The 14640-nt window shown below is 46.7% G+C and overlaps 1 protein-coding gene across 4 annotated transcripts in view; it reads right to left on the reverse strand.

Moving 5' to 3' along the window:
• Positions 1 to 1580: 1580 nt before the first annotated feature.
• APLP1 (amyloid beta precursor like protein 1) overlaps positions 1581 to 14640 on the reverse strand; it is a 141633-nt gene continuing 128573 nt past the window's right edge. For 2 of the 4 annotated variants that reach the window (XM_029576077.1, XM_029576078.1), the window contains 3 exons: positions 13918 to 13983; positions 3866 to 4009; positions 1581 to 3024 (listed from right to left, as the gene is read on the reverse strand). In XM_029576077.1, the coding sequence (XP_029431937.1) occupies positions 2926 to 3024; positions 3866 to 4009; positions 13918 to 13983 (309 nt within the window). In that variant the 3' untranslated portion in view covers positions 1581 to 2925. The remainder of the gene's footprint in view (positions 3025 to 3865; positions 4010 to 13917; positions 13984 to 14640) is intronic. The other 2 variants (XM_029576079.1, XM_029576080.1) reach the window with 1 other exon arrangement.

A 14640-nucleotide genomic window follows, 5' to 3' on the forward strand; every position in this document is an offset into this window, starting at 1 on the left:
ATACATTAAAAGTGCAGAGTGCAGCTTTTTCTAGCTATAGGGGGCATATCCTGGGTAGGTCATTGTCTTTGCATCCAAGTGTCTCATATTTTTTTTTGAGGGGCATTAAGCATATTAGGTTTCTGCTAAGATTCCCAATTCCATTTTGGGATCTGGATTTGGTTTTGTCCCTAGCTGGATCACAATTTGTTCCTTTCAAGAGTAATTCTCTACCATTGCTTACATCGAAGACTTTTCCTAGTCGCTATTTATTCTGCTTGGAGGATTTCTGAATTGCAAGCGCTTTCTTGCAGAGAGCTCGTCCTATTAATCATAAAGGAGATGGTCCAGATTTGCACGGTTCCATCCTTTCTGCAGAGATTGGTTTTAGATTTCCATCCAAATCAGTCGATTTTTTTCCCTTCATTCAGCAGTTATGCAGATGGAGAGGCAGACAGACTGATTCAAGCCTTGGATGTCAGAAGACTACTTGTCCGTATCTCAACGTCACTAGAGCTTTCAGGAGGTCAGATCATCTTTTTGTTCTGTACGGTGGAGTGCGGAAAGCTGAGGCAGCCACCGACGCTATGGTGGTGCATTGGATTAAGGAGACGACTACAGTTGCAATGTGTTTTCCAGTACTCCCTTGTCCAAACAGGTGCAAGCTCATTCCACAAGAGCTCAGAATTGCGATTGATATCTCCTTTGGAGATCTATAAGGCAGCAACTTGGACTTCATGGCATACCTCTTCAAAGCAATACCACTCAGATGACAGATTCAGAGAAGAGGCTTCCTTCACGTTGATGGTTTAGTGAGGAGCTGAGGCAGGGTCCTGCCCTATTCAGGAGTAGCTTGAGTACATTCCAGTTGTCTGGACTGGTTTGACTAGATGAAGAGGAAGGTGAAATTACTTTTTACCTGATAATTTCCTTTCCTTGATTCTAGTCTGACCATTCCAGAACCCTCCCTGTGCTGCCGTTTTTCAGTATCTTTCTTCATCGATTCTCTACAAAGGTGAGGAAAATAGACAAAGAAAAAAAAAAAAAGAAGATAAATTAATTTCCATACTTCTATTCAGGTGAGTGGTTTCTTGTATGTTGTGGAACTTTCTTTTACTTCAACTTCTTAGTTCTGCAGGAAGTCCACTGGTATAAAATAAAAACTAATTTAAAGACTTCTATTGTTGATTAGTTTGAAGTTGTCCACAGTTTGGCTTGTTACAGAAATAGTGGCAGGCTGGTGTCAGCACAGATGCATATAAGGAGTCATATCAGTGAGCTTGTTGATCTCTGTCTCCATCTGCTGGTTGGTGAGCATAACCCATTTGTCTGGACCGGTCTGATTGGAATCAAGGAAAGGAAATTATCATGTAAGAAGTAATTTCACCATAGTCACTAAAGCACAGTAATCTGCGTGTTATTTAGTGAATCAATCCCACTGGAAAAAAACAGGCCTGCAGCAACAAACATGCATGTTAACAGCAGGAGTACCCACACTCTAGTAAATATGCCTTAAGATGATTTGAGTGGCTAAGAACAAATGTTCAGAAAGTTTAAAATGCTAATATCTCTGAAGTGAAATAAAAATCAAAACAAAAAAGTGATTTTAAAGATTATTTTCTTTCAAATGCCAACAGAATTATCTGATTTCCCCCCAGCACTGCTTACAAATTTTAAAATGTCACTATAACAGGAAATTCATTTTAACCAAGATTATGACAGCAGGGCTGAAAGTGGCATAAAACAAAACCCATTTACTGTGGTCCATCTGATCCACAAAGACTGTAACTGAAAATGAATCCAAGACTGTGAGATACAATAGCGAAACTGCAGTACAGCATGCAGCCGCGGCTCGTGCATGGGAGGAATGCAGCTGCAGATGTATTCATGTTCTACGGTGTACTGCGGTTTCACGTCTCTCAGGGGGGACTGGGAGTCTTTGCAGATTTGGGGTTTAAGGTCTGCAGATAGTTCTGATGGACAGGACAGGGGGGGGGGGGGAATGTGCGTAGCTTGGATGTCTGAGATACTAAAACAGTTAAGACAATAGATAATGTGATAGAAAGCAGGGATGCACTCCAGCGCAGTTTGCAAGATCAGTGATAGGAGAAATGAATGAGACTTCATGGCAGTGGGCGAGGTCAGTAATGGGAGGAGTGAGTGCAAGAGATTCCATCGTAGTGTGTGTGAGGACAATAATAGAAGGGATGAGAGGCTGATGATGGGAGGAGTGAGACAGACTCCACTGCAGAGTCCGAGGTCAGAGATCAGAGGAGTGAGTGAGACTCCCGTGCGGTGTGTGTGAGGTCGCTGAAGGGAGGAATAAGTGCAATTCCATTGTAATGTCTGAGATTAGTGACACAGGCTTGCATGAGACTGCATGTTAACGTTAATAATGGATACTTGCTAGGTAGGAATTAGGATCCTGGGACATCAGCCCCCCCAGGATACGACCCCTTCTTGCCTTCTCTTTGATCCAGTTCTTCCGAGACACTTTGCCTTCTGGCTCCAGCTCAGCACTTCACGTTAAAGACCATTGTATGGTCACATGACATTCGTGGGAAGGAGGCAGATCGGGATGAGGTGGAGGTACCGTGAAAGTAACAACACGAGGAGCTTCCCTAGCCAGGCCAAAGCCGTACTTCTCTTAACGGACAATAGGATGCAGAATACAAACTAATAAATAACATTAATAATAATAATAATAATAATAATAGGATTACGTACAAACCCCATCTGCGGGGTTGAATTACACAGCGGCGGCAAAATGGCGGCCGGCTGGGAGGTGGAAGCCCATTGGTGGACAGCACTGTGCAGACGTTGTTCCTCTGTATACCACCTTCTCCGAGGTGGAGGCGGAAGAGGTGGTATGGCCCCCCCCCCTGCTCCATGTTGCCATGGAAATGCCCCAGTCCCTCATGCCCCCTTCCTCCTCCCCTCCAGAGCTCAGTTCATCTCCTCGAAGAACTTGTAGGTGGGGTTCTCGTAGCCATGGTTCTGCATCTTGCTGAGCTGGCGTTCCTCTGGGCTGATCATGGGGTCCACCTGCCAGGAGAGAGCAGAGGGCTGGTTACACCGGTAGCACCAGTCCCAGCAAGTCTCGCCATTCCCATTTCTTGACTCCAGACGAGAGGGGTAGTTTGGTTAAAGAGAAGCATCTGCTAACTCTACCTGCCTTTGACGTAAGCAGGAAGGCGAGACCACGAGTCGTCTGTAGTTGCTCATAAGTAGGTTTTGTGGTAACGGTTAGAAAGTCCTGCGGTAATTCTGTCTAACATTTAAATAAACTTGCATATAATTATATATGCAATATAAAAACATCTATCAAGCTTCCAATTCATTTTTCTCACTTTGGGGAGATGTTTATTCCCTTTCATTTGTCCACTTCCACTCTCTAACTAAAGGCTATTTCTCTTCATCTCAAAGGAGCCACTGCTCTTCCATTCTCTTCCTTTTTCTTTACCCTTTAATCATTCATTGTTCATTCCCTCTCACCCTTCCATCCCTTCCCTCTTCTTACCCAACCTTATCTTCCACTGTTGCAGTCTTTTCATATTTCACTCCTCTCAGCCCTTCGTCCCTTCCTTTCTTCTCCCTCCCCTCAAGTCCTTAGTCTTATCTTATCCCTCCACATTCCCATCTCATCTCACAACCCTTCCCTCAGCTATCTATAATCCCGTCCTCTCTCATATTTCCATCCCTCTTCCTTCACTTTCATCCTTTCATCCCTTCCCATCCCCTCCTTGCTTCTCAATTCCCTCCCTCACCCTCTCTTGGAAGAGCAGCAGCAAGGTCCTAATTTTCTGGAGAATCCGTAGGGATAGAAGGAGGATTCTGCAGCCAGAATTTCAGAAAACCAGTGGCCTTATGGATAGGGATGCCTTACCTCTACGATGCCGTGACTGATAGTGCCATAGGGTTTCCGGCGAACCAGTAGCAGGCTAATGATGATTACCATTGCCACAGCAACTGCAACTACTAGCAGGCCAATCAGAGCACCTCTGTTGAATCTCAGCAACGTTTCTGGCTCCTGGAGAGAGGGGGCAAGAGACGTAGAAAGAGGTGAGGTACAGACATACATGTCAGCAACATGTTTTGAAGACAAAATTAGGGAGAGGTAAATGAGAGTTAGGAAACTAGTTCTCGAGTGCTACAAGCCAATTGGGTTTTCAGGTAAAAAAGAATGAGGTGATCATAAGAACATAAGAGGTGCCATGCTAGGCCAAGAGAACCGGGAGAAGGAGAGGGAAGAGAGAAAGCAGGTTTTGGGGAGAAAACAAGAAGTTCTGTCTTGGCCATATTATTTAAGGTGGTAGCAGGACATCTAGGTGGTAATGTCAGACAGGTAGGCTGTAATTTGGGACTGGATTTGTGGTGAAATTTATGGTGTAGTGAGGTAGATCTGGGAGTCGACAGCATAGATGTGAGGAGATCAAAGCGCCAAGGGAAGAAGTATAGATAGAAAAGAGAAGAGGGCCCAGAACAGATTTTTAAGGCACACTGACCAATAGCGGTGGAGGAAGAATCCTGGAGGATACAGTAGAATTATGATAGGAGAATTAAAAAGAAAACCAGGATAGAACAGAGTCCTGAAATCCAGTCAAGTTATGTCAAACAGTAGACGGTGATCAACAGTATCAAGAGCAGCAGATAAGTCAAGGAGGGTGAAAGCTGAGTAAAGGCCCTTGGCCTTGGTCACAGAGAGGTCACTGGAGACATTAAATTAGTCAAAGTGGCTGAAATAGCAGCAGATTGTGAGGAATTGAGAAGGACCTTGCAAAACTAGGAGTCTGGGCTTGAAAATGGCAGATGACATTTAATTTGGAAAAGAAAAATTGGTTCTTACCTGTTCATTTTCGCTCCTGTAGTACCACAGATCAGTCCAGACACCTGGGTTTTGCCTCCCCTCCAGCAGATGGAGACAAAGTTTCGTAGGCACCGCCTCTTAACCCAGTGTGCCACCTGCATCTCCTCAGTATTAATCAGTACCCAAGCAAAAAATACTTAATTAAAAACGATTTCTAACCAATTAACTCTACTATATCCCCCGGTACGAGCAGAGGACAAGAAAAACTCGTAATTAAGAACTCTAATTAAATTTAGAATACATCATGACAGGATTAATAAGAAACCTTTGGCAGTCTTCAGATCCAATCAGAACTATTAAAGAAGACAGATCAAGTGGACTCTCCAAAGCTCCTCTTCCCCCTGGGTGGGATTCTGGACTGATTTGTGGTACTACAGGAATGAAAATTAGCAGGTAAGAACTCCCTAACCTGGGTGGGACTGTGAGAGTCCCGCTCGAAGAATACGTCTACCAAAGTTGTTGTTGTCCGGAGCCTGGACGTCCAGTTGGTAGTGTCTGGCAAAGGTATGCAAAGACTTCAAAGTAGCTGCCCTGCAAATCTCCTGTGGTGAAACCAGTTGGCACTCGGCCTAGGAAGCCACCTGCGAACAGGTAGAATGAGTTCTTAACCCCTCCAGAACAGGGCAACTGCGACAGATATATGTGGAACCAATGGCCTCCTTCAACCATGTGCTATTGTGGCCTTTTGTCACTTTTTGACCCTTCTTTGCACCACTTCATAGCACAAAAAGGTGATCCGATAGCTGGAAACCATTAGTGACCACAATAAGGCCTTTCTGACATACAGACGTCTCAATTCCCTTGCATGAGGTGTATCAGTCTCCAGATTCGTAAAAGCCGGAAGCTCCATTGACTGACAAGTGGAATGCTGAAACTACATTCGGCAGAAAAGACGGAACCATCCTGAGTGAAACTCCGCAATTTGAAGTCCGCAAAAAAGGTTCCCTGCATGATAGGGCTTGAAGCTCAGACACCCTTCTGGCTGAACAAATCGCTACCAAGAAAACCACCTTCAAAGTCAGATCTTTTATGGTGGCTCTCTTAAGAGGCTCAAAAGGTGCCTCACACATACCCCTGTGCACCAAATTAAGGCTCCAAGAAGGATAAACCTTACGAACAGGGGGGGGGGGTTTCAAATGCTTCACCCCACAAAGAAAACACACTCCATTCGTTTGTGCAGCTAGAGTTGCTCCATGAATCTTGCCCCATAAGCAGCCCAAAGTCAAGACCTGCACTTTCAGGGAACTAAAGGATAAACCTTTCGTTAGGCCTCTTTGTAAAAAGGCCAGAATCTGCGCCACTGAAGCTTGCTGAGGAATAACCCCCTGTTCCATAAACCAAGACTCGAAGACTCTCCAAACCCGGACAAATGCCAAGGTAGTGGAGGTCTTGCGAGCTTGTAGGAGAGTAGAAATAACATCCTCCGGATATCCTTTCTTCCTTAATTGCCTCCTTTCAAAAGCCAAGCTGCTAGACAAAAGCGATCTGCTTGATCTGAAAATATAGGCCCTGTCTTAGAAGATTTGGTAGGTGGCCCAGCTTCAGGGGACTATACACTGCAAGTTTAACCTTAGGATCATCCCCTTCCACAGAAGGAACCTTCCCAGGATCCTCCTCTTGATCCTGACCACTGAAAGGAGGGGAGGCACCAGGAAGACCATCTCCCAAGGGCACCCCATGGTCGGAGTCTTCCGAGGAAAGTCATCTGTGGTTCCCCGCACCGCTGGACCTCTGACTTTCCGGATTCTTGTGGCCCCCGATGTCTCCGACCATCTGGGCACTTTCCTAGGTGGCCCCTCTGAAAGCCTACACCTGGGGGAGCAACTCCACTTGGACTTACTGGCCAAATATGCTTTGTGCAGTAAAAGCACAAAATCCTGGGAAAAACAAGAAGGACCCCCCCAAATCCCCCTCCAGGGGATCAGGGTCTTCACGCGACTGCTCCTCTAGGGCCTCCCGGATCTTGATGGGGCTCAAATCAGCTGGCGACAGTGCTGGAGGGAGATCCCCCTCCCACTGCCACTCTCCCCTCAGCAGCCTTAAAAGTTTTCAAGATGGCCGCCATTCCCACGCTTAGCGGGAGCGGATTGTCCTCATCCTCCAGAGCAGCTGGCAACCTGCAGGGCCGTGCTGCTTAATCGATGCCGCTGCAGCACCCTGTGATGAACCCTCCCCCCGAAGAGGCAGCGGGAGCACTGACCGGCCAAGGAGAGCCGCGAAGATTGCTCTCCACAGGCAGAGCTGCGGCTTGCATGCGGCATGACCTGGTGCTACTCTGACCACATGGCAGGCACCGACAAGTGCAAGTGAGATCAGAAGCCGGGAGCCGCGACAACGAAACTGCCTGAGCGTCCTGCCTCCTGCCTCTACCTGTGATGGGGCAAGCAACCAAAAGATACCACCGCTTTTGTTCTTTTTTTTTTTTTTTTAACTTTATGAAGCAAGCGAAAAAAATTACCTCCCTGAAGGGCGGCAGAGGCTTCTAATGATCCTCACTGAAAGGCAGGGAGCCGGAACACCGGCTGTCACCCCTGGTGCACCAAAAGGGCAATTTTGACTTCCCAACCCCTGCTCTTCCTCAACCTACTACCAGGGGGGATGGTCCCACCAGGACCTGCCACCCCCCTGGGAGGAATCTCCTACTTTTTTTTTTTTTTTTTTTTTTTTTTACTCAAATCTCTCTTTTTCTATTTTTTTTACTCGGGTTCAGAGCCACAGGGTTTGCACCACCTCCATCTGCTGGAGACAGAGAAATACTGAGGAGATGCAGGTGGCACACCGGCTTAAGAGGCGGTGCCTATTAAGCCTTCTCGGTCTCCATCTGCTGGAAGGGAAGCTAAACCCAGGAGTCTGGACTGAGCTGGGTACGTACTGGGAAAGGCAAAATGTTGTACATAGGGAAAAATAATCCCAACTACAGCTACACGATGCTGGGTTCTGTATTAGAAATCACCACCCAGGAAAAGGACCTCTGAGTCCTTGTGGGAAATACTTTGAAATCCTCAGCTCAGTGCGCAGCGGCAGTCAAAAAAGGAAAGAGAATGTTAAGAATCATCCAAAAAAAAAAATGGAGAATAAAATGGAAATCATCCCACTGCCTCTGTCAATCCATGCTGTGACCACACTTGTATCGTGTGCCGATCTCGTCGCACCGTCTCGAAAAGGCATAGTGGAACTAGAAAAGGGGCAGAGGAGGGTGACAAAGGGGATAGAGGAGATGGAACATCTCTCCAATGAGGAGCTGAGAGGGGACATGATAGAAGTTTATAAAATCATGAGTGGGGTGGAACGGCGAAATAAAGGACGATTATTTACTAAAATAACTCCAAAACAAATCACAGAAAGTCCTTTTTCACTCAGCGCACTGTCAAGCTGTGGAACCTGTTGCTGGAGGATGTGGTTAAGGCGACGAGCAGAGCAGGGTTTAAAAGAGGTTTGGACAACACGTTATCAGCCAGGTAGAATGGAGAAAGCCACCACTATCCCTGGGAATGAGTAACAGGAAATAGATCTATTCTTTGGGATCCCAGATTGGCCACTGTCAGACAGGATTTGGGGCTCGAAGAATCTTGGTCTGACCCAGTTTGGCACTTCTTATGTTCTTATTTCATAAATCATCTCTCAGATTTTTTTGAAGTCCATTGCCCTTTTGACACCAAGTGAATTCAGCCTCATTTGTTAAATTCTAGGCACATTTGTAATACTTTTTCCTCATTAATAGGAAATGCTGAACTGATGTTGATAAAAAACTTGAAATAGTCCTTATCACAACTTTCTCCTTGAGAACGGGATAAAACATTCAACAGCATCCAGAGCTTATATCTCATTTGTGTTTCTCGCTGGTGACACAAACACATTTAATTTTCAAAAAAATACAATAATACTCAATTCAGTGGTTCAAAAGGATCTTCTTTGATGGATTCAGGACAAAATGGTGACTGCATGTTTGTTCCAGATCTTTAATGCTTGATCATCATAACATCACTGCTCTGAAAAAAACCCAACGATGTCTGCCGACTTTTCCCGTGACTCCTCTTAGGACTGATCCTGAGGCTCTGGATCAAACACAAACCATGCTTTTCACAAACGCCTTCACTGGCTGAACCTCTTTATTGCAGCACCGTTCTGCACATTGATCCGAATGACTCTCTTCTGAAATGCTTTCTTAACAAAAACATGTTTGATATTTACAAATCTAATGCTGTCTAGGACCCAGCCTCACTTGTGCCTTTTTGGTTCTACAAATAGGTCAGGGGTTAGCTGCCGCGCTAGTGGCAGGTCTGTGTAGCTGACAGTCATGCTGGCTCATGTGGGCATTCACTTCGTCCCCACCTTCTACTGCCCAAGGAGCCATCTACTGGAACGGCTTTTTCTAGACAGATTCAACTCTGTTCTACTTTGGGAACAGGCAGTGTGTTAGCTTCTTAGTTTAGGAGCCAGCTGAAGGTCCTGGCTATAGCTCTTTTATCAGGGTTGTCGAACTCTAGTAAAACCATTTCTCCCCAGGGCAGGACGGATCAGACATACCCTTTACCTTTAGTGGGTAATTTGATTAGGGAATCTGGCCGGTTCAAGAGTAAGCACTTATTTGATTAAGGGACCTGGTTAAGGCACATCAGAAAGTCTGTATTTCTCCTCCTGTTCCAGATCTGAATCTGACACCAGATGCATAATCGGGCTGTGAAAGCTCCTCTTCAAACGTGCACATAAGACAGGTCAGCAGCTCCATGGGCAGGTCTTCCAGCTCAGTTGCGACCGAGGGCCACAGCATTTCCGATTCCTCCAACTGGGTGTAGTCACGTCAGCTGAATCCAATTTGCCTCCACTTAACTTACAGACAAAAGTTATCTCCGGCCAGCGCCAGCTGCCTGCAGATGGGTCTTATAACTGTGTCTCTGGTCCTTGGAGCCACTGTGTTTCTCCACAATTTTCCCGATTAGTGGTTCTCAACCTTTTCCCCATTGTGACCCACCTGATGGACAACGCCCACGGGTACGGTACACTGCTCATTACAATCTACGGCGGAAATATAAGAAAAGGCTCAGTACTACTTTTATTGTTAAGAATGGCACAAGGGAAAGATAAGAGAACTCTCTCTGAACAGAAATTACATAAATAGTAAACCTCCCATACCAGAAAAGCACCAATTTCCAGCACTCAAACAGTAACTACTTTACCTAAGAAAAGGCAACACTGAAAATATTACACTAGGCCTTAAGACACCAATACACCTCCTATTAGGAAAACGGACCAAGTCAGGCTGCTATAGAGCCCGACACAGAAACTACACGCCAGCAGGAAACCTCACCTGAATCACGTGCTGACCCTCACCTAACATAGAATAAAGAGACCAAAACGCATAACAAGAAGCATGCAGAAAAAACTGAATTGGAAACTGCAACAAGCCAGAGTCTCTGTATGCAGTGTAACAAAGGAAAAAAGAAACATCACACATCCTTATAAAACAAATCAAGAAACATAAAATCAAAGCAGTAAAACCAAAAGAATAAAAAGAACAGATTATTTCAAAACAGCTGATGAATGTGTGGCAAATTCCTTCCCCCCCCCCCCCCTCCCCCGGTCTGGCCACCAGATGTCACTGGCCCTGTATAGACACACACATTGAAGGAGCCATCCATCCCTCAGTGTTGCGGTCCTCCCGCAGCTGGGCCCAGAGGCCGCAGAAGCCAGGGCCTTTCCTGCAGCGTGGAGCCGCCAACCGGTCTCTTCCGTGGCTGGTGGGCCGCTTTGGAGCTCCTCTTCAGCAGCAGGAGCCACCCTCCTTCTCTTCACGGCAGGAGCCGCTCCGACGCCTCAGGGCCTGCTTCTCCCGGCGCGGCAGCATGGCCGCTCTCCTTGCTACTGCCCCTTCCCCTAAGGGGCGAGGCCACGCCTCCTTTCTCTTCTTAAAGGGATAGCGCAGGTGTGGTCCTCTGGAGACTCCTCCCTGGGCGTTCCTGGTTCAGCCCTACAAAAGGGCCCTTCAGCCAGTCCATCGTCGCCTTGGCAAGGAGCTAGTCCTCCTGGGAGCTTCTCCTCCCTGCCTGGCTTCCGCTGTTCCAGTCCTGATGTCTCCATCTTGTCCCAGGTCCTGAGTCCCTGTGCCTCCGGAGATTCCTTGCTTTTACTTGATCCGAGATTACGGTTCCAAATTCCGTGGTTTTAAAGTCTGTTCCTGTTCCGACTCTGGAAGATCCAAGGGGTAACTTGTCCTGACCTGTGTCCATGTCCAGAGCTTGCTCACTCCTCTTGTGGTCCGTGACCAGCCATCCGGCTGAGTGGGCGCGCAGAGGACAGCGTGGTCCAGCTGTGTAGGGCGCCTGAGGGACCTTGCTCGCCTTGTCTCGTTCCCTGTGTTCCAAACCCCACGTCTCGTCTGCGGACTTCCAAGCTCCAGTACCAGGCTAGGTTTAGTCTTGTCGCAAGGGCACACATCCTTCGTCCCGCTCTGGGGAGCGCCCCCTAGCGCTCCCTTCCACCGCAGCGCAACACTCAGTCCCTCCCACCTGGAGGGTCTGGATTGGATGCTGAACACTATTTAGCTTGGCCATTTTAGAACACTTTGGGATCAGTCTGAGGAAGCCTTTGAAGCGCAAGGATGTTTGTTTTACATTCTGGTGAGGCCTCCCAGCTTCACTCAAATGGAGTTTCATTTCGAGGTGACACCTCGTCACGCACTTCCTGCCAGAGGGCCCCTCTCCTACTAATTTGCAGAGAGATAGATTTTCACGCCTGAAACCCTCATGAGGAAAAAAGCTCTCACTAGAGGATCAAAGACCTGTGAGTTCACTCTAAATGCTAGGTGTGCAAGCAGCAAAGACGGATCCTGCTGGGAGAGATGGTGAGGGCAGAAGATGTATCCAGTTTAACTTTTGAAGTATTTTTTCGACGAACAGCGTGGAGAGACTTTTGGTTCCCCCTCCCCACTGGGATTCCAGGGCTGAGAACTTGCCTGTTTCCACTCGACCTTCCCCCCCCCCCCCGATACAAGTAAGGATGGACGAACAAGATCGGGAGACCCCACCCGGATCTCCACACCTCTGGGACCAGGACGGGTGGGGTATCCGAGAAGAAAACGACTTGCTGGGAAGTTGGGACTCCTCCACTAGGATTCCCCGATGGCCACCTGATGAGCTTCGTACAATTAAAATCACCACGGGGCTTTACCCAGAGGTCTGACTAAAGGACACCTAAGCCACAGAGTCAAATCATTCATGTACTACGAGTCAGATGCAAATTCACTCTTCTGGACAATGGACTTAATTTATGATTATAATCAGTAAACTCTTATTTTCACAGGCAGATCCTGGTCCTGTCCCCTCATGAGATGCACTTACAGTTTACATACACACTGGGAGCAGCACAACGTCATCCAGGCTAGAGCTTACCCCCATTAAAAAGAATCCCCCCCGAGGGATTAAGAGTTAAGCATGGGATGGAATTTGCTAACTGGAACAGTCCCTGAAGAGAAATAAATTAGCTTGTGTGCCCTTGGGATTAAAAACCCAGTTAAGAGTTACAAATGGAATATCCAGTAATTAAAAACTCATATACAAAATTTCCAGACACCAATAAAACATTTCAAAACAGCAGACACAAAAGACCATAAAAATAATAAGGATAAAAAAAATTCCCTGCTCTCCATTCCTGGGAACATTTCATTTCCAGGTGCCCTGAGATTGTTGTGAATTAGGAGGGTGGGGGGACTCTTAATCATACATACTCATGCTCTCTCTCATACATACAGGCTCGCAATCACACACAAAGGATCTCAATCACACACAGACACACACATACTTTCACCCAAACAGGCTCTCAGTCACACACATACACACACACAGGCTCTCAGTCACACACTTAAATACGTGCTCTCTCTCACATACACCACACGGGCTCTCAGTCACACACTTAAATACGTGCTCTCTCTCACATACACCACACGGGCTCTCAGTCACACACTTAAATACGTGCTCTCTCTCACATATACCACATGGGCTCTCAGTCACACACTTAAATACGTGCTCTCTCTCACATATACCACACAGGCTCTCAGTCACACACTTAAATATGTGCTCTCTCTCACATACACCACATGGGCTGTCAGTCACACATTTTCATACATTCACACACACAGGGTCCCAAACACACATGCTCGCTCACTCTTGCTCTCTCCCCACTGAAGAAAAACTGGTGGTAGCAGCAGCCTACTCCTCTTCCCATCGGCGCAAGGCTTCATGTTGCTCCTCTTTTCACTCTGGGCCGATGCTGCACACACTTATAACTCAGCATGTCTCTTCTTCCCATGAGCATGGTTATTTCTCTTCTAGGCTGCGGGGGCAGGAAGAAGAGACCATGATGCTAGTGCTGCTGAGTGCTTCTTCTAGCTCTCCTGCCATGTTCCACCCAGGCTATCAGCATTTTAAATCCGGGTGGAGGAAGAGTTTGTATCATGCTGGGGCAGGTGGAGCAGCTGGGCCAGTGGGGGACCGGGAAGTGTGACAACACACTTGCGAGTGCTTGGTGACACACTGGTGTGTCATGACACAGTGGTTAAGACATAGTCTGGAACGGTGGTTCAATGGTTTCAGTTGTGTCCTGGGCTTAAACTGAAACCTTTGCCATTTAAAGCCTGGTGGAGACTTAATTCCAGTGCCCTACATGGCTAGCTCCTGTGGAGCATTGCTCACTAAGACCAGGAGATCAACTGGTAGGAAAAAAGGGCCAATGAGGAAAGGAGTATAAGATAGAGCTTTGCAGATGACATCATTGGATGGCGTGACGATGCATATCACTGTTGGTCTCTGCCTGTCAGCTAATGGAATGTCCCTGTTGATCCAGATTGGCTGAGGACAAAACAGCAATGGCAGCTTAAGAAGCAAGGAGGCCACTGGTCAGGTGAGAGCAACACCTCCAAATAACTCTGGTTGCACGGTTAATTCTCTGGATATAGTCTTACAAAAAGGATCCAACAATCCTTCCACCACCATCAACTACTGCAGGGTTGAGTTCAGAATACTATAACTTTGCCCCTAATTTCTCCATGTCCTCTTCTCTGTCCCCAGTCCACCTACCAACTCATCCCGTTGAATATCTGGAGATTTGTAATCCACCTGTTTAACCTCCAACGATGTATTCACCTGTGGTCCAGTAAAAAGAAGGCAGAGTTAGTTCCTTGCCTACATCTCCCAAACTCTTATCTACAATTTTTCCCTACATGGGTCATTTGCCTTTGAAAATTGGATGTAATATACACAGGCTAAAACAGGGGTGGAAACTATGGTCCTCAGGCCAAAACCAGCCTATTGGCGCCTTTCTTTGGACCCATCTACCTCACCTGAAAGCTGTATTATTTCCGACCGCTAAAAGTACATGCATACATTGCAAATAATGTGGGCTATTCAAAATCCTTACACACCGTTGTGCTGAGTTGAGTTGTGTTCGGTTGAATTGAGGGGTGTTGTTTTGTTATGTTAGATTCTTTCTTATGAAAAGGTATTTTTCAAACAGGGTAATTAATCTGTAGAAAAGGAAAATTGGTTCTTACATGCTAATTTTTATTCCTGTAGTACCACAGATCAGTCCAGACTCCTGGGTTTTGCCTCCCTGCCAGCAGGAGACAGAGAAAGTTTCACTGACACAGTACATAACCCAGTGTGCCACCTGCAGACCCTCATCCCTTGGTATTGACCTGTACCCAAGCCAAGATGACAGCAACAACCATTAACTTCTAAGCAGCAAACTCTCTCCCGTCCAACAAGCTGGAGGAAGTTGAAGTTATCCAAAATGACAATGGA

Source organism: Rhinatrema bivittatum, chromosome 14 (genome assembly GCF_901001135.1).
Source record: "Rhinatrema bivittatum chromosome 14, aRhiBiv1.1, whole genome shotgun sequence".
Classification (NCBI taxonomy): Eukaryota; Metazoa; Chordata; class Amphibia; order Gymnophiona; family Rhinatrematidae; genus Rhinatrema; species Rhinatrema bivittatum.